At 40.9% G+C, this 22,927-nt stretch overlaps 1 protein-coding gene across 1 annotated transcript in view; it reads right to left on the bottom strand.

The window, feature by feature from the left end:
• Positions 1-1,134: 1,134 nt before the first annotated feature.
• The window catches only part of ADAM7 (ADAM metallopeptidase domain 7), a 66,439-nt gene continuing 44,646 nt past the window's right edge, over positions 1,135-22,927 (bottom strand). Inside the window, exons 21-24 of the mRNA XM_065947536.1 lie at positions 21,330-21,386; positions 9,955-10,119; positions 3,309-3,457; positions 1,135-1,270 (exon numbers count right to left, since the gene is read on the bottom strand). Of these exons, the coding sequence (XP_065803608.1) occupies positions 1,135-1,270; positions 3,309-3,457; positions 9,955-10,119; positions 21,330-21,386 (507 nt within the window). The remainder of the gene's footprint in view (positions 1,271-3,308; positions 3,458-9,954; positions 10,120-21,329; positions 21,387-22,927) is intronic.

The following is a 22,927-nucleotide window of genomic DNA, read 5'->3' as shown; positions in this document are numbered from 1 at the left end:
ATATAAAAGAATAAACAACATCAAGTCTTTTATCTCAAATACAAAATGAAGGAGCAAAATAATTAAGGAAACCCAATGAAAGTGTCTTCCTTGGTGGTTCAGTGGTAAAGAATCCACCTGTAAATGCAGGAGATGCGAGTTTGATCCCTGGGTTGGGAAGATCCCCTGGAGGAGGAGATAGTAACCCACTCCAGTATTCTTGCCTGGAGAATCCCATGGATGGAGGAGCCTCGTAGGCTGCAGTCCATGGGGTCGCTAAGAGTCGGACATGACTGAGCGACTTCACTTTCACTTTTCACTTTCATACATTGGAGAAGGAAATGGCAATTCACTCCGGTGTTCTTGCCTGGAGAATCCCAGGGATGGGGGAGCCTGGTGGGCTGCCATCTATGGGGTCGCACAGAGTCAGACATGACTGAAGCGGCTTAGCAGCGGCAGCTGTGTGATCCTGGACAAATTCCTTAACAACCCTGGGCTTAATAAAACTGATATTAAATGAGGAAATGCAGGGAACAGCACAGAGCTCCATCCTTCTTTTTTTAAAGTCTATATTTAATTTGTTACAATACTGCTACTGATATATGTTGTGGATTTTTGGCCAGAAGATATGTGGTATTCTTAGCTTCCTGACCAAGGATCACACCCATCCTCCCTGCATTGGAAGGCAAAGTCTAACCACTGGACCACCAGGGATGTCCTAGCCCTTCTTAAATGTTCAGAAACATGTTAGTGTTTTTCCTCTCTGCTGATTCTGTATTTCTTATTCTTCTCTATGAGATAATAAAGAAAAAGTCATGGGCAGTCATTTAGATGATCAAAAAGCATACACCGATTTATGACCTGTAATCTTCTGGGGTCCACTGTGAATGGGCTTTGCTTGCAACCATTTCTGGGTCACTTTCATCTCTTTGCCCTTTTCTACATTAGTGCTTCTTTCAGACTGCAAATCAAACATGTGTCATGATGCATGTAGCATGCAGCTAAAGAATTATTGACTCATTTTTTCAGAAATGGAAATTAGGGAAACTTCCCTGTGCAGTCATCATTTTTGGATGAGTTTCTGGACATTTTGACAGCTTTGCAGTTTCCAAGCTCAGAATTGTGTCCTAGGTCTATTTATCTGTCACCTCTCCTCTACCGAGCAGAGATTTCGGAAAATGCCATAACTGTTTTAACTAAAGATTTCAGGATTTCCAAATGGGCCATGATAGAAGAATTCGCTTGGCTCCTATTGGGTCCTACATCTTCCTGAAAGTCTAATGTAGTGCTTCTGAGGAGAAAAATAAGAAAAGTGAAAATGTTGGTTGCTCAGTTGTGTCCTACTCTTTGAGCCCCCATGAACTGTAGCCCTCCATGTTCCTCTGTCCTTGGAATTATCCAGGCAAGACTGCTGGAGTGGGTAGCCATTCCTTTCTCCAGGAGATCTTTCCAACAGAGCACCATCACAAATCCAAACTCTTATAAAATTAACCAAAATCACTGAAACAATTTGTCCCAGTGGGCTGATCACGTTTAGTTTATAACTTCAATGTTTTTCTATTGCTAATTTAAATCTAACATCTAATTTAAATATTTCTACCTAGCTTTCAAGCTCTTCTACTGAATGGCTTCATCTACTCATTAAATTCCATCTTCCCTTTGCTCCCCAGCACCTGCTGCCCACAAGCTGTTCATGTTCTACTTGGTTATTATGGCGTCTTGCTACAAGGTCACAGCTGCAAGGCCTTGCACCTAGACCACAGAAGCAGAGCCCAGAACCAAGATCACCTCAGAAGCTGACTGAGTCCCTTTGTAACTGTTGTCTAAAGCCCTCCTGATCATCACTAGCCAGCTTTCTGACACCAATTAGGCAAAAATACCCACCCCAGTGTTTACCCTATTAGCAATCACCTAATGCCAGCTTTCCAGCAGGAACTGTCTTGGTCTTGGAGCTATAAAAATTGCTACCAATCCATGAAAAGCATCAGTTCACCTTGAGCCAGCCCACTGTAATAACAACATCTCCCACTCTAATAAATAAAAAAATAAGTAATAATAAAAATAATATAATAAATATAATAATAATAAAACAAAATTCTCCCTTCTGATGACTCTCCCTGGCCGGTCAGGAGGTTTGCACACTGCACTCACAGTGCCCACTTTATCTCTGCTCTTTGTCTTTAATAAACTCACTCCATTCTGAGATGCTCTGTATCTTGAAATTATTTTCCACCCTGTGTTTGCACTGCCATGACACCTACTTAGCATAAGTGTAACCTGCTTCCTGAAATGCACTCCAAGCTCCCTAGTCCCAAATCCTTTTTCTTAGAGATCAAGTTGGTCTTATCTTGTCCATAAAACTTTTCTGATTAGTCCAGCTTTTGTAATTATGAATTTCTTACCCTTCCACTAACATCCTCACCATCTCCCCACCAATGTGGACAATTCTGTCTTGGAAGTGCGAATATTTTGCTTAGATAAGTTAATGGCCTCCCCCAGTGGTCCCCAAACTTTTTTGGTACAAGAGACTGGTTTTGTGAAAGACAATTTTTCCATGGACAGGGAGCAGGGAGTTTGGGGATGATTCAAGCACATTACGTTTATTGTGCACTTTATTTCTATCATTACTACATCAGCTGAACCTCAGGTCATCAGGCATTAAATTCTGGAAGTTGGGGACTCCTGCTCTAGGCCAAGTCGTCCTCCTCATAATCTTATCTGCCATGTCTCTTTGTGTCCGTATTTTATGCTTAAAAGAGGTGATGTGAATAGGAGCAGGGCCTAATGCAAAGGATGGAGATGGTAGTTTAAGTTTATTTATTTATTTATTTTTTGCATGTTTCCTGAGATTATAGTGAACTGAGTTTCATAATATTTTAATGACTTAGCCTGATACAAGCCAATTTGTTTTAGAGCCCGTGTAATTGCATGTGGCACCAAATGAGAAAAAAGGATGAATGTTCTCCCCACCTCTGCATGAAACTAAGCAGAATTTTGACTTGTAGTCAATAGGGTCTAGGCAGGTCACAGATGCCACACTCAGGTGAGGATAATTGATGAGTATGCATGAAAAGAATAGCAAGAAGAGAATTTGCTATTTTGGAAAAAGGTGTGATTAGGGTTTTAGAAGAGTCAAAAAAGATGGTAAAGCATCTCACGTCTACTTAGTGTCTTACTGAGTTTTTTTTTTTTTAACTAGGATTTCTCTCTCATACTCATATTCAGCACAAAAGCCATATTTAAGTCAACAGTGGCCAAATGTCTTCATTCTAAGTGCTTATCCCCCAGTGGCACACTGGGTGGGTGGGGAACTCTAAATAGCTTCTTACTTAGGAGACGGGTGGGCAGTGAGGCTGAAAATGCATGTTAACGATCGGCCTTCCGTGGTAGCAGAGGCTGAGGATGGGGTGCCCTTGTTACTGAAGATTATTTGTTCTCGTTCTGACTGTTTTAGGACATCGACAAGCCATTTTCTACGCTGAGAATGGAGATGGGAAATCAGGCATGACTCATTTTTCTAAGTTAAAAACACTATTTCTTTTTAAATTACAAAAAGTAATCTCCATTGGCTTTTAACTAGTAAATTATGCAAACACACAAAGAGAAGTTTAATAATCTTCTTGCCCCCTTTATTTCCTTTTCTCTACAATAACCAAAGTTTCGAGCCTGAAAGATGGCTTGTTAGAAAGTCTCTGGGGTTCAAATCCATCCACACTCACATATGAAGTAGGTTACTCTGTGTTCCTTTTCTATCTGGATGAGTGCTTGCTACTTAACATGAGATTTTTTTCTTAAAAATTTAACCTGTTTTCCCCAAGCTGATATAAGTAAGAGCCTTGAGAACAGAATGATTTAAAGGATCTTTTGGAGACCTCCCTGGCAGTCCTGTGGCCAAGGCTTTGTCTTCTGGTGCAGGAATGCAAGTTTGATCCCTGGTCGGGGAGCTAAGATCCTATATGCCTTGGACCAAAAAGTCAAAACATAAAAACAGAAGAAATGTTGCAGCAAATTTAGTACAGAAAGTCTTTAAAAATGGTCCACATCAAAAAATCTTTAAAAACATAAAGTATCTTTTGTGCCCTATCAGATAAATCTTTACCTCCCTTACCAACCAAACCCACACAGCACTAAAGTGCATTTCAGACCAGTGTCTTGGGCTTCCAACCATACTCTGGTTGCCACTAGAAATACCAACGTTTCCTTGGTTATCATTGGCTTTATTAAAAAAGCTAGCTAACTAAAGCAAATCTGGTAGTCCTATTTCTAATATCTTGTAATTAAGGGGAAAAATATATACTCAACAATATGCAAGGTCTTCCCTGATGGCTCAGACAGTAGAGAATCTGCTTGCAGTGCAGGAAAACTGGATTCAATCCCTGGGTTGAGAAGATCCTCTGAAGAAGGGAATGGCCACTCACTCCAGTATTCTTGCCTGGAGAATCCCATGGACAGAGGAGCCTGGCAGGCTACAATCCATGGGGTCTCAAAGAGTCAATCATAACTAAGCACATACAACAAATACATAGATCAAAATTTTGGTATGAAAAAGGGAAGGATTTTAACCATAGGACTGCAAGTATCATTGGCTTAGAAGATTTTACCATTTTTCTTGTGACATAGCTATTCCTCTTCTAAAAACCATTTTTAGTTATCTCATACAAGTGGGCATTCTCTGACTCTGCTAATAAAATTTTTTCTCAGTGATAAGAAGAAAATTGCACTATCATCTGCTAAGTACTATAGTGTAATGCAAGGTAGTCTGATCACCACCACATCTAATTAAAACAGGAAATCACTTTTTAAAATCCTTCTGTATTAAGAAGATTTGATTATAACAGTTCTATATTAGCAGTGCCCCTTAAAGAAAAGAGGTTAAGTAAACCCACTGCCCAGAAGATATCACCTTGGTGCCAGAATTCTTAGTCAAAAGCAGGGTGCTCTGTCAAGTCGGTCAGATTTCTAGTGGCGCTGCCATGACGCTATTTCAGCATTACAGCAAAGCTGGGTTCTGTCTTGATCACTCGAAGACTGGTAATCTCATTGATTTACAGAAGCCATGCATTGGATTTCACAATCAGAGAGCAATTTACCCTTTGTATTCATAGGTGTGTTTGTTTGTTCAATTTCTGAGTCTTTTCATAGGACTGGGCTTCCCTGGTGGCTCAGAGAGTAAAGAATCTGCCTGCAATGCAGGAGACCTGGGCTTGATCCCTGGGTTGGGAAGATTCCCTTGAGAAAGAAACAGCTAGCCTCTCCAGGAATTCTGTTCTGGAGAATTCCATGGACAGAGAAGCCTGACAGGCTACAGTCCATGGAGTTGCAAAGCGTTGGACACTACTGAGCAACTATCACTCACTCATTCACTTCATAGGACAGTCTGATTTCTTATCCCCTGCATCCTCTTTATTGGTTGAACTCACAGATGCCAATGTATATGAGGAATTCACACAAGCCTAGTGCAGGCACAGACTCCCATCTCTAATTATTCCAGACCACCTCCTATTCTACTCATTCCAACAAATTGTCCCTAAATTGCCTAGCTCTACAATTCCAGTTACTTTTCAATATGCAATTTCTTGACACTTCTTCTACTGCATTTTAAGGACCCACTTTGTACATATCTCTTTGGATCAGCCACAGTTTTGTCTCTTAGTCAATTTTACGTTGTCCCTCTGGCAGAATGATGATGGCACAGTCTTGGTGCTTGTTGAATCAACACCAGGATTTAGTCTGCCCTGCCTAAACTCTCCACTAGGGGAAACCAACTTGTAATATAGGGGAAAAACTATTGTGAAGATCAGAAAAATGGCATCTTTTGATTTTCAGCCAGAAAATAAATATATTAAATTTTCATCACAATTGTCTACATTATTTTCTTATTTATATGAACCAGAACTTTGATTTCTAAATTAGATTACTGAGTCTCATAAAGGACAGCTGTCTTATCTCTTTTAAAAGTAATTTTTCTAAAGAATGAAGTGGAGTGAAGTCGCTCAGTTGTGTCCGACTATTTGCGACCCCGTGGACTGTAGCCCACCAGGCTCCTCCGTCCATGGGGTTCTCCAGGCAAGAATACTGGAGTGGATTGCCATTTCCTTCTCCAGGGGATCTTCCCAGACCAGGGATCAAACCCATGTCTCCTGCATTGTAGGCAGACGCTTTAACCTCTGAGCCACCAGGATGCGTGCATATGTACCAATGAAGCACTTTGCTGTACATCTGAAACTAACCCATTATTAATCAACTATAAACCAATATAGAATAAAATTTTAGAAAATAAATAAAATAATTTTTCATGAAATACATATAGTTTAAAATATCCAGTAATATTCAAGATTTATAATGAAAGATAAGAGCTTCTACTGCATACTTCCCCATTCTTGGTTTCCATCCACTATATACCAAACAATCAATACTGTAAGTTATTTCCACTATCTCAGTATTTCTAAATAAGTCACTTATGCTTCCCCTCAGCTATATCTCACAATGCTGCATAACTGGATACCTTCTTTAGACCTGCCATAAAACTTATTAGTTCTCTCTTTGGCTATGTCTAACATGCTGCTCAGCACATCCATTGCATTTTAATTTTTAATTATACTCTATCTATTTTTAAATCTACAGGTTATTTTTGTTCCTAATTTCTTTTTCTGGTCAGCTTTTAACTCTTTAAATGTAATTATGTAGTTATTTCTTATTTTTGAAACTGCTAATTCCAACGTTAATTATATTTGTGAATTTTAGTCTGTTGTTTTTTTCCCTACTAATCCTTACTTCTAATGATTTAATTTTAATTCTGCTTTGAAATTTTCTAAAATGTGGTATGCTGTTCATTGAATCCTTACTATGAGACAAAAATTGAAACTGTGATTAAAGTGGCATTCATTTAGCTTCCATCTCTGAATTCATGTTTCCCATGGTTTCTGAACTCATAGAATTTTCCTTTGTTTCTCTGGTGGCTCAGACGGTAGAGAATCTGCTTGCAATGAAGAAGAATTGGGTTTGATCCCTGGGTTGGGAAGATCCCTTGAAGACGGGAATGGCTACCCACTCCAGTATTCTGGCCTGGAGAATTCCACGGACAGAGGCTACAGTCCACAGGACTGCGAAGAGTCAGATACAACTGAGCAACTAAAACTTCCCCTTTCTTCAGCCCCTCCTCTCCCTCCTCCAGGCAGTAACTCCTCTTGCCTGTTCACTCGAGGCCAGCCCTTGTATACCAGCTGTGGTACTATACTACTGTACTTTTCAAGGTACTACACTGCAAGATTAAAAATGTTATTATTTTTTGCTTTTATTTTTTATGCATTATTTGTGTGAGAAGTTTTATAAACCTATGACAATACACTATTATATAGCCAATTGTGTTAGTTGGGTAAATAGGCTAACTTTGTTGGACTTACAAAAAAACTGAACTTATGAACTGGCTCTTGGAATGAAACTTGTATATAGGGGACTTACTGTAGAAGAGCCCACCCTAAGGACCTTGTTTAACTTAATTATCTCTTTAGAATCATTATCTCCAAATATAGTAAAATTCCAAAGTTCTAGCTATGAGGACTTCAGCGTATGAATTTGCAGATGGGGAATCAATTCAGCTCATAACACACCTCCCTCTGGCTTCTCCATATTCATATCCTTCATGTATGCAGAACACATTCACCCCATCACAACAGCCCTAAATGTCTTAACTCATTCTAACGTGTACTCTAAAAGTCCAAATTTTCATCTAAATATGATCTAAATCAGGTATGGGTGAGACTCAAGGTATGACTCACCCTAAGATGAAATTTCTCTCTAGCTGTGAACCTGCTTTTGTTTCTGGCTCCTTGGAAATGGCAGCTGGGTTTTGGTTTTTATGTATCTTGCTGTCCATAATTTGCCACAACAGCACATGCACACATTTATTTTTAGTCTCTTATATTAATAGTTACTTGATGTTTTGTTGCTTGAGGAAGTATTTGTCCAGGTGCAAACACTGAAGCAAAGGTCTCCGGTCCCAGGTCCCAGCTGCCTCACCCGATCCAGCCGTGAATCTCAGGATGGGGAGGAACTATGTACTGTATCAACATCTAGGGGAATTGAGTCCTATGCCAAGAATTATCAAAATCTCAGTTATTTTCCACTATGCATCTGACTTCATTGGGCATTATTTTCATTACTTTAAAAAGTAACACATTTATTTAGAATCTCAAAGGTAGGTAATGAGCCTATCTTGTATTCAACCCTGTGCTACTGGTCCAAGGATCTGCTGGAGGTAGTCAACTTTTAGCACAATAATTGAGAAAGTGAAGAAAAAGTGAAAAGTGTTAGTTGCTCAGTCGTGTCTGACTCTGTGATCTCATGAACTGTAGCCCCCAGGCTCCTCTGTCGACGGAATTTTCTGGGCAAGAATACTGGAGTGGGTTATCAGTCCTTTCTCCAGAGTATCTTCCCGACCCAGGGATCTAACCCAGATCTCCTGCATTGCAGGTGGATTCTTTACCATCTGAGTTAGCAGAGGGAGCAGAATAAATATTTTTAAGTCACCTTTAAAAAAAAAAAGTAAAACTTTTCTGAGTAATTTTCCCTAGTTTTACTTTACTATCATATTAATTCACTACACTATCTACATAAGAGTCAGTTTAAAATGCCTCCAACTTACTATTGCCTCTAGTCTAAGCTGGTTCATCCTCTCTCTTGGTGAAGGACCTGATGAGGCCTTGTCTGTATAGAACAGAACCCTAGAGGCCAACATCAACTTTCCCCTCTGCCTAATTCCTCTCCCCTCACTCAGAAAAAAAAGCTTTGTGAAGCCACCCTCTTCTGTCTGTCTTTACCATCCTTGGTCTCTATAAAGCATGGCATCTTCTATGATGGACTTCTATGATGGACTATGAATGGACCCATTAAACCCTGGTGTCCATAGACTTTCCAGTTCTCTTTGTAGTCCTCAGTTTCTGCTTGGTAAATCTTTGTATATTTGTTAAGATCTTAATGAAAATGTGCCTTCTTGAAGGCCCCTCCACTCTAACAAACAGTGTACACCTCCTCTTCTTTAACCTGGGCAACCCCATCTATTGCCTTCCTCCTATGTGCCTTTCATCACCTGTTTTGCCTTTCCATGAGGCTTGGGTTCCTTGGGCTTTCCTGGTGGTTCAGATGGTAGAGAGTCTGCAATGCAGGAGGCTCAGGTTCAATCCCTGGGTTAGGAAGATCCCCTGGAGAAGGGAATGGCAATCCACTCCAGTATTTTTGCCTGAGAAAACCGATGGACAGAGCACTCAGGTGGGCTACAGCCCATGGTTTCACAAAGAGTTGGGCACGACTGAGCAACTGACACCTTCACACTTTCACTTTGAATTTTTCATTCTTGTTCAGTCACTCAGTTGTGTGACTCTTTGTGACCCCATGGACTGCAGCATGCCAGGCTTCCCTGTCCTTCACCATCTTCCACAGCTTGCTCAAACTCATGTCCGAGTCGGTGATGCCATCCAACCATCTCATCCTCTGTCGTTCTCTTTTCCTCCTGCCTTTAATCTTTCCCAGGGTCTTTTCTCAGGGTCTTTTGTAATGAGTCAGCTCTTTGCATGAGGTGGCCAAAGTATTTGAGTTTCAGCTTTAGCATCAGTCATTCCAATGAATATTCAGGACTGATTTCCTTTAGGATTGACAGATTGGATCTCCTTGTAGTCCAAGGGACTCTCATGATTCTTCTCCAACACCACAGTTCAAAAGCATCAATTCTTTGGCGCTCAGCCTTCTGCATGGTCCAACTCTAATATCTGTACATGACTAATGGAAAAACCATAACTTTGACTATATGGACCTTTGCTGGCAAAGTATTGTCTCTGCTTTTTAATATTCTGTCTCGGTTGGTCATAGCTTTTGTTTCAAGGAACAAACCTCTTTTAATTTCATGGCTGCCATCATCATCTGCAGTGATTTTGGAGCCCAAGAAAATAAAGTCTGTCACTGTTTCCACTGTTCCCCCACCTGTTTGCCAGATGTGATGGGACCAGATGCCATGATCTTTGTTTTTCGAACACTGAATTTTAAGCCAGCATTTTCACTCTCCTCTTTCACCTTCATCAGGAGGCTCTTTAGTTCTTCAATTTCTGCCATTAGAGTGGTGACATCTGCTGTACCTAAAGTAATAACCTCCAATACAGCAAGTGTGCAATGAACCCATGCTGAATAATGGAGTAAATGGATAATTAAAGAAGCAGAAGCAAAATGGTATTGATCAATGTTTGCTATATATTTAGTTATTTTAAGCCATTTTTCCCTCTGAAATGTATAAGGATTATTGGTCTCTGTTTCTAGGTTTTGGTTGTTTGCTTCAAGAGTTGCTTTAAGTGGGGGAGTTCCTAGTGAAAAAGGTCATATTTTGGCTGTTCTGTGATCCTGGGGATGATTTTCACTGTAACACTCTCTTTTTTTAATTAGCTTTTATTGGAGTATAGTTGCTTTACAGGGTCATGTTGGTTTCTACTGTACAACAGAGTGAGTGAGCTCTATGTACTGTATACACGCGTTCTCAGTTGCTCAGTCATGTCTGACTCTTTGGGATGCTTTGGACTGTAGTCTGACAGGCTCTGCTGTCCATGGGACTTCCCAGGCAACAATACTGGAGTGGGTTGCCATTTCCTCCTCCAGGGGACCTTCCTGACGCAGGGATTGAACTCTCATCTCCCGTGTCTCCTGCTTTGCAGGTGAATTTTTTTTACCTGCCGAGCCACCGGGGCAGCCCTGGATGTACCTATATATCCCCTCCCTTTTAGATTTCTCACTCTTCTTTCTGAGAGTTGAATACCCTAGTGAACCCAGGGTGCAGTTGGCATCACACTGGACTTATGACTGATAATTCATTTCTGAAGGTGGGATCTTGTGTGTCAAGGGTCCAGTTGGTGATATTTTCAGCATAGAAACCTGTTAAACCACCAAGGCAGCGTTAATGAGATGGAATGAACTGATTTCTACTCTGGGTTGACTGGCATGGCTTCAATACTGTGGCATCAAATGTGCTACGTGTGCTCCTTGGAAGATATTTTTTTCATTCCTTCTGCGGCATAAACACTCCAGTAAGTAACGATGTCTTCATCCAAGTCTCTCTTCAGAGAGAGCACCACACACATTCTGAGATCAAAGTCATCTCCATTTCTTTACCCTGGACCTGAATAAGCATGTCCCTGAGTCAGGACCTCAGGTTTCTTTTTTTTTTTTTTAATTTCACCATTCCTGGGTCATCAGTATAAACTATTATATTAAGAGCCTGATGCTGATAAGGTAAGAGAATGGAAGAGTTTAAATATGAGATGAGAATGATTTTTATTATTTCTTTATTTATTGAATCAACGGGACATTGTTATCCTTTTTTAAAAATATTTAAAAAATATATTTTGGCTGTGCCACGAAGCTTGCAGAATCTCAGTTCCCTGATCAGGAATAAAACCCTTGCCCCCTGCAGGGGAAGCTCAGAGTCTTAACAACCAGACTTCCAGGGAAGTCCCAAGAATGATTTTTAAATGCTGGATGATTTGCCTAAAATCATTTGTTTTCCTATCCAATGAGCCTTTTTTTTTTTTTTTTTTTTGAGTTTAGCTGGAATGATGACAGGCCTTTGAATATTTCCTTCCCTCTAATCATTACTTTGAAGAACCTGCAGAAGATGTGAAAATGAAATTGATATCTGCTGCTTTATGGCAAAAACACAGGCCCACCCACTGCACCTGGTTGGCAAACCACTTCCTAGATCAATGTTGTTTCCCCAAGAATAAACTCGTAGGTCATTCTGAGACCACCTGTGATGTTGTTGTCATCTTGGGGCATGACTCAGTGCTCAGTTGCTAATTTGTGTCCAGTTCTTTGAAACTCCAAGGGCTGTAGCCCACCAGGCTCCCCAGTCCATGGGATCTCCCAGTCAAGATTATTACAGTGGGTTGCTATTTCCTCCTCCAGGGGCTCTTCCTGACCCAGGGATGGAACCTGCATCTCCTTGGCAGGCAGTCTTTACCACTGAGCCACCCAGCATGACCAATCAGCCTCAAAACCGAAGTGGGGAAGAGTTCATTCAGATTGTGGCTTTGGTCTGAAGCATATGGTCAGATTTTCTTGTTTTGCCATTTACAGCTGCATATCGGGACCGGTTATGCTTCGTTTTCTCATCTGTAAAATAATACTGGTCACAAAGCTTTGCAGTGGACATCCCAGGGTGAGTGTATAAAAGTCTAGAAGTTTAGACCTGGAGTCTAAAGAGGTGCAGTACAAATGTCCTCTTTCCTTATCTATTAAAGATGACCATTCATCTGGTGCATTCTTTATTCAAGCAAGGAAGAAGGTTTCATCAGAGACTCTGTCTCTGTATTGATGCCTACCATCCCCCGATGCATTGGCTCCTTTCGAGTGTCAATAATTCTGCTGGTTTTCCTTCTCTGCACAGATGGTGGGGGCAGCATCAGACAGCTTTCCGAGGCATGCTAAACTGAAGTAGAACATCACCCAGAGAGAGCCCTGTCCTGTTGAGAAAGCATCTTCCAGAGCCTAGAAAGTGAAAGTGTTAGTCGCTCAGTGTGTTGGACTCTTTGTGATCCCATGAAATGTAGCCCGCTAGGCTCTTCTGTCCATGGATTTCTCTAGGCAAGAATACAGGAGTGGATTTTCATTCACTTTTCCAGGTGATCTTCCTGACCCAGTGATCAAACCCAGGTTTCCCGCATTGCAGGCAGACTCTTTACTATCTGAGACCCTGGGGAAGCCAGAACCTAAAGTAGTTGTAAAACACAGAAAAAATTTCAGGATCACAAGCACCCGCTAGGGAGTGGCCAAGAGAATGTTAAAAGGAACTGAAGCCTCAGCTGTATCCCCAAACAAAGCCCTCTGTGAACAACAGCATCTCAACCAGCGATTGCCTAAATTGGGGGGTCACTACTGGGTGGATGTTCTTGTCTTTCCTGGCTGTGTAAACCTATGAATCATTGTCCCTATGGCTCCAAAGGTTAGGAAGTTTGCTGGATGGAAAATGAGAGTGGGAGTGAGATATATTCATTTCCTTTCCAGGAGTCCGAAATTGAGGGAGTCTACCTTTCCCCTATCAAAATTATATTTACCCGAGCAGCATGGGAGTGATTGAAAGCATACTCTTTGGAGTTAGACTTCCTGGGTTGATGTCCTGACTATGACATTTAATCAGCTAGCTCTCTCTCAGTGGATTATTTGACTTTTGATCTTAATTTTTCTCAAACTGTAAAATGAGGATAATAATATTAGCTCATATGTACTAATGTGAGAGTTAGGTCATAAATAAAGCTGAGCATTGAACAACTGATGTTTTTGAATTGTGCTGAAGAAGATTCTTGAGAGTCCCTTCGACAGCAATGAGATTAAACCAGTCAATCCTAAAGAAATGCAACCCTGAATAGTCTTGAAAGGACTGATGCTGAAGCCACCTGATGTGAAGAGCTGACTCACTGGAAAAGACCCTGGTCCTGGGAAAGACTGAGGGTGGGAGGAGAAGTGGACGACAGGATGGGGTGGTTAGATAGCATCACCACCTCAGTGGACATGAATTTGAGCAACCTGCAAGAAATAGTGGAAGACAGAGGCATACAATCTATGAGATCACAAAGAATTGGACTCGACTTAACGACTGAACAATACTCACAGAGTTGTTTGAATTTAAAAATGAAATTATGCTATTAAGAGCTAGATTAATGCTTAACAAATAGCATGCACTCAATAAATGCTGTCTTTGCTCTACTGGTAGCAAATCGCTGGTGTCCATGGCTTTTGCAGTCACTTATCTAGGGTTCTCTAAGATAGCTCTGGCATGGTTTCTTCCAAACTAGCCCTCCTTTTCCTATGTCTTTCATCTCTGGAGACCCCCCAAGGTTTAAAGTTATATCTTCTTTTCTGAGCAATCGATATCCATTACTTATAGCTCAGGGTAGCTTTTCCTGGAGAAAGATGTTAATGCATTCTGTCAAAGCCTCAAGGCAGCCACTTCCTTACATAATGGCTTCTGAGTTTCCTAAAAGCCTGACCTTAAGTCAGAAAAGTGATCAGGAAGCTGCCAATCAGCTCAGCCTTCCAATTATTTCTCAGTCTTTGGTGATGATCCATTGTCATCAAGGGTCCACCATTGAGTCACAGCAGGCACGCAGGCTGTGGCTTCTCCTGACATTTAAAATCCATTAGGTGTACCTGGGTGGGGAGGGGTGGGTACCTTCAAGCATCCACGGCAGCAGTGGCCAATCTCATGGACTCCAAAAACTAAGTAAACAAGATACTACAAAATTTAAAAACAAAAGCGAAACTCACAAGACTCTTCAGGAGACTGGGTTATTTGGGGCTATTGACAAGTCAGCTTCAAGAGGACTGGATTTCAAAACAGAGTAAAAAGGACTTGTCTTTCCAGTTAGGATCTCCAATCAAAAGCTTTCAGGCTGCCAACCCGGCTCTCCTCTCTTTTCAGCGATATGCTCTTTATTTTCTCCCTCAACCCGTGATCCTGGCAGACAGGGAAGTTTTGTCTGTCAAAATTCACCCAAAGCTACTTCCTTAATAATCAGGAAGAGGACTTTAACAAAATTCTTAGTGAGTTTGTTTAAAGTCACTGTTTCTGACGACTGGTGTCTAACAAAGGAATGGAATCAGGCTACTTGCTCGCAGATTTAGTTTTCTATGTCGCCTCCTAGTGACCTTTCTAGGAACTTCATTGATGGGTTATCAGGTACCGAGAGACCTGCCACAGAAGTGGCAAGGAAATGTTTATAAGGAAATATTTAGCTTTCTTCAGGATGATTTCACAATTTTAGCACATCCAAAGTTCAGTTTTCAAATTCCACAATCACCTATCAGTCCAGGTGCCTTGATAAAAAGGCAGAGTGGCTCTATACCTGGCTGATATTTGAGAAGACAGTCAGTTCTCTGCAATCACATTTACATCCAGGAATTCAATAAACTGTGGATAAAAAAACATTGAAGAAAAAATTTGAAAGTTCCAAAAGGCAAAAATTGAATCTGCCACATCTCAGCTCTTATTCATGTAGCATTTACATTATATTTATAACTATTAACAAAAGTACTATTTTCCTTGCATTAGGTATTATAAATAATGTAGAAATGATTCAAAGTATACATGTGCATTGCATAAGTGTTAGAAACTCAGTCTTGGTAGTCGCTCAATCTTGTCCGATTCTTTGCGACCCCATGGACTGTAGCCTGCCAGGCTCCTCTGTCCATGGCATTTCCCAGGTAGGAATACTGGAGTGGGTAGCTATTCCCTTTTCTAGGGGATCTTCCAGATCCAGAGATTGAACCCAAGTGTCCTGCATAGCAGATGAATTCTTTACCATCTTGTTGGTCTTTTAATGGACCGGAGCCTCGTGGTTCCGAGAGTAAGAGAGAGAAAGAGGCTGATATCCCCTGGTTTATGCGGAAAGTCAACAGAGCCCTGTTCTTAGGGCTCGCGCTGCTGCACGTGGGCACCAGGCGCCCTCTCGAGTGGGTGAAGGCACAGTGCGCCTTCTCCAGAGGGTCTTAGAAGCCCGGGCAAGAAAGTGAGCTCAGCGGGCCTCCGCACTCCGAGGAATTAGCTAGAAATAGAGAGAGAGAAAGAGAGAAGGAATAGAAAGAAGGAAAGAAAGAAAGACTCGGGGACCAAAGCTCTGATGGAGCAAAGGTGTTTTAATCAACATGGCGTGGGCATATATACTGTAGTAATTCTCAGCAAAGATAAAGATTAAAATTCCAGACTTAGAAAACATAAGATGATCCCTATCAAAGAGAGAGTTGCAAACAATCATCTTTTACCATTTGGCTCATAAAAAGGAAGTGGGTACTTATCACTGTAATGAGAAATGCCTGGATTCCTCAGCCCTGGGAAAGGCGTGCCTCTCCTCTTAATTTCTGAATATTCAGGAATCAATAAGGGCTAGAGGGTTCCTGACAGATTCAAAACAGTGCACAGGAAGCCTCTTGTTAAATGCTTCCTGACACGTCTGAACCACAAGGGAAGCCCATAGGTTACATTGCAAATAATAGGGGAAAAAAAAAAAGGACAACTTCACCATTTTATGTAAGCTACTTGAGCTTGGGAGGCTAGTCTTCCCTGGAGGCCTGGAACTAATCCTCCGTTGATATCCAAGGAGGACTGTAACGGATGCTACTGGGAACGTTGGTTTTGTTTTAGTTTGTGTTGTCATCACTGCAGTCCTAGGCTTCCCTGGTGGCTCAGATGGTGAAAAATCTGTGTGCAATTCAGGAGACCTGGGCTCGATACTTGAGTTGGGAAGGTCCCTTGGAGAAGGGAGTGGCTTACTGCAGTCCTGGCAGGACTAATGTAAAAATACACTTGATATTCCTTGGCACCATAACATTTAGAAAATATATTGTAACAAATACAGATTTTGATTTATTTTTTCAGAGGATTTTTTAAAGTGACTTGCAGAAACTTACACTGCAGAATTCATCCCCTTCTCATCCTTCACCTTTTGACATGTATAGCCACTAGCATCTCTGATCAGTTTGACTTCTTTTTATATTTTATACTGTTTTTCCTTGGGGTTCCTGACCCTGCATCACTCAGTGGTTGGAGATTTGGGCACTGGTTTTATCCACACTCTGGGAGCCTATAAACCTTTGACCCTCAGCCATTGATCTGCATGTGGGCTGGGGAGTATAGTCAGGGTTCAGCTGGGTTTCACTCCAGTCTTGGATTTTCCTCTTTGTGGTGTTCTCCTGAGTACTCAATGCCCAGGCAGGTCTTTCCCCAGTTAGCTGGGAGGATGTGGGAGGTGCATCAAACCTACCATGCTTCTCCTATGCCCACATCCTTCTTGTACCATTTCAGGTTGGTTCACTCTCACCCTCCCCATAATTGCAACTTCAGTCTAACTAAGGTGCATCTTTGTCCTATTTCTTTCCTATCAGCATTTTAAAAAGTTATTTAATTAATAATTAATTAAGCCTTGTTGGAATATAGTTGCTTTACACTGCTGGGCCAGTTTCTGCTGACAGTGAAGCAGCCACATGCATACACGCATCCCTGCTTCTGGGACGTCCTTCTCATTTCGGTCCCCACAGGGCCCTGAGGAGAGTGCTCTGAGCAGTGTGTTCCCTGTGCTATACGACAGGTTCTCATGGCTGATATATGGTTTGAATTTCTTCTTCCCAACCCACAAGGGCCCATTGAATGTCATTTAAAGAAACGCAAATGCAAAATTAGATAAAAGGTCTGGGAAGCAGCAGCACATGTGATGGGCCCTGAAGAGCCCCAGATTCGTTAGCTTCCAGATAAACCCACCTCTGTCCAGGGCAGAGGGCACTTGACCTAAGTGCAGAGAGCCAGTCCAGCATCTCAAGACACAACATTCCAGGCTGGTAGCAAGTTGAGTCTAAGCTGAGGCATTAATAAGGGTTGTTTATTCATGACTGGACAGCAAGACATTCAGGGGGCTGAGGTGGAGGGCAGAGTTGCTTAGATAGTAGGTCTAGCAGGTGTGTCCATTCCCAGAAGGAGCCTTGACAGTGCTTGTGGATTCAAGGTATAGGATTCAAACCTTGGGGAAATGACAAGAGCCAGAAGAATTAGGGCTATGAAATCGTAACTTCTCCACAACCAGAGACAGAACTGCGTCTACAAGGGGACCACTGGTTAGAGGGAGCTGTGAAAATGCTTCTGAGTCTGTAGACAGTATTAGAAGAAGAAGATCCCTAGGAAATAGAGCAGAAAGAGGAGTTTGAAATGAATATAAAGTCTTGAAGACCTAGGACGAGTGATATGGTGAATGATGAATGAATATTCATTCATGATGAATATTACTTAAAATTAAAAAGAGGCTTAATTGTCAGAAGACTCCTGGGGTTGTTTGAAAAACAGGGCAGCAGATTAGAAGTCTAGAATGATTATCTAGGCAGGAAGCAATGAAGTGGGAGGACTTAGGGAATTCCAGACATTTATAATTGGAGAGAGAGAGAAATTTGGGGGGGAAAAAAAATCACTAGAAACTGGTATTTAGTTGAATGTGGAGCCCAGGACAGAGGAAATGAGTGATGATGGGGAGTTTTCTGAAAGAGATGTGGGAAAAATAAGGAAAGTAACAAATCAAAAACAAAAAATGATTCTTTTAAAGGGAGAATAATATATCACCAAAATGTATATTGTTCATCAACACATGTATTGTTCAGAGAACTGGAATGTGTGAACATCTCTCCATTTTGTCTATTAAAAAAAAAAACAATTTATAGTTGACGTGCAATGTTGTGTAAGTTTTAGGGGTACAGCAAAGTGAATCAGTTGTACGTATACATACATCCACTTTTTCATATTTTTTTCCCATATAGATCGTTACGGAGTATTGAGCAGTTATCTACTTTCATATAAATATGTGTGTATATGTCAAGTCCAATCTCCCAATTCATCCTTCCTCCCAGTCCCGTATCACGTTTGTTTTCTACATCTGAGAGTCTGTTTCTGTAAATAAGTTCATTATACCACTTTTTTAGACTTCACATGTAAGGAGCATCACATAATATTTGTCTTGGACATGAAGATTATTGCTTGTTTTAATGAGGCCAGTGTATATGATATGGAATTTCTCTTTTTTCAAAAATTTGCCTAAAATGTTTCAATTAGCATGTCTTGCTTTAAGCATGCATTTATCAGTATTCTTTCTCAAGGAATGGCTTTGATAAGAGTAGATGCCTACTGAAAGTGCTGAGTCACTGTCATCCTTTGCTGATTTAACTGGCTCCTCCCATCAACCGGTCAATTCACCAGGAACAACCAGCTTTCTTCTTTCATTTGCAGCTTTTATTTCATTGAATCAGAAAATTTGCATTTAGCACTTAAAAACTTTATTTCAGTAAATGAAAAAATGATTGCAGATAGCTTGAGCAGTTAAGAAAAAAGAAAATAGAGAATATAGGAGAAGATGATGAAACGTACCCTTATAAAAAAGACCTGAAATCATTCCCAGGACAACCCCACAAACCAAAGTAATCAACTGGAAACAGAACAGAACTTGCACACTGGATTGCTCAAACCCATATATTGCAAGGATCTCAAAAGCCCTTCATGGAAATTGTATTTCCTCTCTGCTGGAGTCAATTTTCTGAAAATTTTGTACGTCTATGAGTTTTCTGGCTAGTTCTTAAAGAAGTCTAAAAAATTAAGGAAGTTAGAATTGACTTCTAGGCTTTTTGAATGACCAGGAGAGCTTCATGTCCTCTTTGGCCACCCTCACAAGTTTAAGATTTGGTAGCTGACGTGACTATTCTTTTTCCTCCTTCACTGATAGGGAATGATCAGAACAGCCATTGACCTTTTAATTAAGTAGTGGAATCTGATGCCTCCTGCATGGATTTCCTTGGCATCTCTGCAGGAGAGAACTTTATTTAAACCATAATTAGTGGTAATTATGTCAGGTTCAAATTAAGATAAGTACTTCTATGTTCCCAAAGAAATAACCTGTAATAAAAGATGTTTTCCTTCTTAGACTCAACATTGTAATTTACTTCCAAGTTTTGACTTGTGTTTTAAGTAGTTAAATTAATATTTTGTAAGAAAATACTAGTGTAAGAAGACTACTTATTGTTGTATGAAGCTAAAGGAGCATTTAAAAAAGGATAGATTTTCTTTTTTTTTTTTTGGTATATTAGCATGTGTCTAAGCCACAGGTTGTGAATTCTACAAGTAAATGTTCTAGAAAGATGCTACGTCTCTTCAGCATGTTCTGTCTGGAGAAAGAACAGCTGAGAAACTACCAGACATTTGTGTAGCAAACATCTAGGGAAGGTTAAGAAGATCTTGCTTCCAGGATCCTCAGCCTAGCTTCGCACAGCCATTTTGGATATCCAGTTTCAAGCTCTAAATAAAAAGAGAGGGTAAAAAGTGATTTATTTTCTGCAAAATCTATAAGCATGTTATATTTCAGTGACTCATTTATATCTGCTAATTACAGCAAGCTTTTTACATTCTGTTGTACGACATTTATCCACACTTTCCCAGATCTCCTTAGCCATGGCTAATTAAGCAGTTATTGTAAAATCGACCAATCTGTCACAAAAGATAGAAAGCCATTTTGTTTTTTAATACAGGAAGGCAAACAGTTTGCTTGCCCTAAGGACCATCTCTCTCCGCTCTCCAATACGAGGCAGCTTCATCTTTGTGGAGGGGAAGGACTGCTTGAAAACATTTCTGGTGGATCAGTGGTAGAGAATCCGCCTGCCAGTGCAGGAGACCTGGGTTAGATCCCTGGCCCAGGGAAGATCCCACATGCAGCGGGGCACCTAAGCCTGTTCACTGCAAATACAGTGTCTGTGCTCTAGAGCCCACGCTCCGCGATCAGAGAAGCCACTGCAATGAGAAACCCTCACACCACAACTAGCGTAGCCCCCGCTAGCCGCAACTAGGGAAAAGCCTGCACAGCAGCAAAGACCTAGCTCAGCCAAAAATAAAATAAATAAAATTATATTAAAAAAAGAACACATTTCTAAAAAACATTTCCTTCTCCATCCCCAAAGGGAAAGTGTATTGGGCAGGATTTCCAGTAAGAATGCTTTCTAGGGAAAACCCTCCTATTAACCCAGTACTTTGTAGAGACTCAAGAAAAGTCAATGAATGGATGAATGAAGGAATGAAAACAAAAATTCTAAAATGTAGTCAGTCACACAATGCTCTTTTGTCTCCCTTTGGCAAAAATCACAAGTTTTTGATAAATTTTCCACCAGTAGACACAGTCATTCAAAATAAAATCATCCCTCAGATTTAGTGAGTTACTGATTTGTAAGTGAAAGCTTTAGCAAAGCAATCAATCATGAAGCAAACTGTTCCATCAGAAAGGATAACTTTTCTATAATTATTGTTTAGTTGCTCAGTCATGGTGGACTCTTTGCGACCCCATGGACTGTAGTCTGCCAGGCTCCTCTGTCCATGGGATTTCCCAGGCAAATATACTGGAGCGGGTTGCCATTTCCTCCTCCAGGGGATCTTCCTGAACCAGGGATCAAACTCTCATCTCCTGTATTGGCAGGCAGATTCTTTACCACTGAACCACCAGGGGAAGCCCATTTTCTATGATTACCAGTACTGTCACATCTTTATTTTGTTTTTGCTATTATTTCCAAAATGCACTCAGACTTTGACACTGTTAAATTCTAGCTTGCTCCTTTGATAAGGTTGAAAACTCTTGGACTAAATGAGCACTGTTGAATTATCTGTGAAAAATTTAAGCACATCACGGAAAACAATTTTAATCATCTCAATCTTTTGATAAGAACAGAGAATCTCTCCATTCAACGAGTAGGCAAAAAGCACAAAAAGAGGCTAGCATTTGAAAAGGAGGGAACCATTTGATACGGGAACTTACCATTTTGGCACTTGAATTGGGATCTGCCATTCCTCTGTGCTCTTTATTTGCAGATTTCTATAATAAACATTTTGTTGTGTCAGGAACTGAACCAGAAGATATCATGCACAGACACACACACACACTCAGACCACCCCTTTTTGATCCATGAAAAACTAAGACTGTGTAGGAATGAAGTGGGCAGAGGTGGGTGAGGGTGGAGTACTGGTTAAGGGACGTTTTATCAGAAACCATGTTTCCTTGTTAGCCTTGCTGTAGCTCCAACTGACAGTGCCACCCTGCCTGTCCAGCACACTCTGAGACCCTTTTGTGTGATAGGAGGAGTCTGTGAAGCCACAGACTGAACACTCTCTCAGTCACCCCCTTCAATCCATTGAAGAATGCATGATGAGAATTGCTGATTTTATAGAGATATAGTTGAGCATCTTATTGATTAGCACCCAGCTCTAAATAATACATGTTCTATGTGTACTTGAGAGTACAGGTGCAGATAAAGACTCTGGTGGTTCAGGTGATCTTAGAGACCCTGTAATCTCTCTCTTCTTTTTGTATATAAGTAAATGATGACTTCAGGAAATAAGTCCATCAAAGACACTGGAGATTATGAGATATTGGTGCATATTCAGAGATTGCATGATTCACTCAAATTTCCTGTCATGAGTAATCATCTCCTAAAGAAGGCTGAGCACTGAAGAATAGATGCTTTTGAACTGTGGTGCTGGAGAAGACCCTTGAGAGTCCCTTGAACTGCAAGGAGATCCAACCAGTCAATCCTAAAGGAAATCAACCCTGAACATTGCAAAGACTGATGCTGAAGCTCCAGTACTTTGGATACCTGATGCGAAGAGCTGGCTCATTGGAAAAGACCCTGATGCTGGGAAAGACTGAGGGCAGGAGAAGAAGCGGGCAGAAGAGGATGAGATGGTTAGATGGCGTCACTGACTCAATGGACATGAGTTTGAGCAAGCTCTGGGAGATAGTGAAGAACAGGGAAGACTGGAGTGCGGCAATCCATGGAGTAGCAAAGAGACACTACTGAGCGACTGAGTAAGAATATGATGGTAAAAATTATAATGGAAACCTATAAATCTGAGCTAAGGAAAAATATCTGGGCTCGTTTATTGTAAAGAGAGATGTATTTTACTTCTCTGCTTTCCTACTTATGTAATGTCTCTGTTTTGGCTCCATGTCTCTCACGCATGTGTGTGCTGATTTAGCTAACTGGCTTCTCTGTCATCGATATTGATTCGGGAAACACACGTCCTCAGTTCATGGAAAGCCCTCTGCTGTTCAAGGCCTCTCTGGAAACCATTATTCAGCTTTACCCTGAGAACCAGGGCTGGGACTAGAGCAGAGTTAGCAAGGCACTTGTCCCAGGAATAACATTTAAGGGCTACAGACAAACTCTGTGATCATAGTAAATAACATAGTAAAAAAATTGCTGTGTTTTTTTTTTTTTAAAATCAGAACTAATACCCAAGAATTCATGATGAGACAGGCAGTGTTTTAAATAAAGACAGCATCTGTGTACTTACAGGAGTCATTGTACTCCTATCACCATAATCCCAGCCCTGCCGAGAAGTTCCTATTTCTGCCCA

This window comes from Muntiacus reevesi, chromosome 10 (assembly GCF_963930625.1).
Source record: "Muntiacus reevesi chromosome 10, mMunRee1.1, whole genome shotgun sequence".
Lineage (NCBI taxonomy): Eukaryota > Metazoa > Chordata > Mammalia > Artiodactyla > Cervidae > Muntiacus > Muntiacus reevesi.
This window is presented reverse-complemented; position numbering and strand designations above follow the sequence as displayed.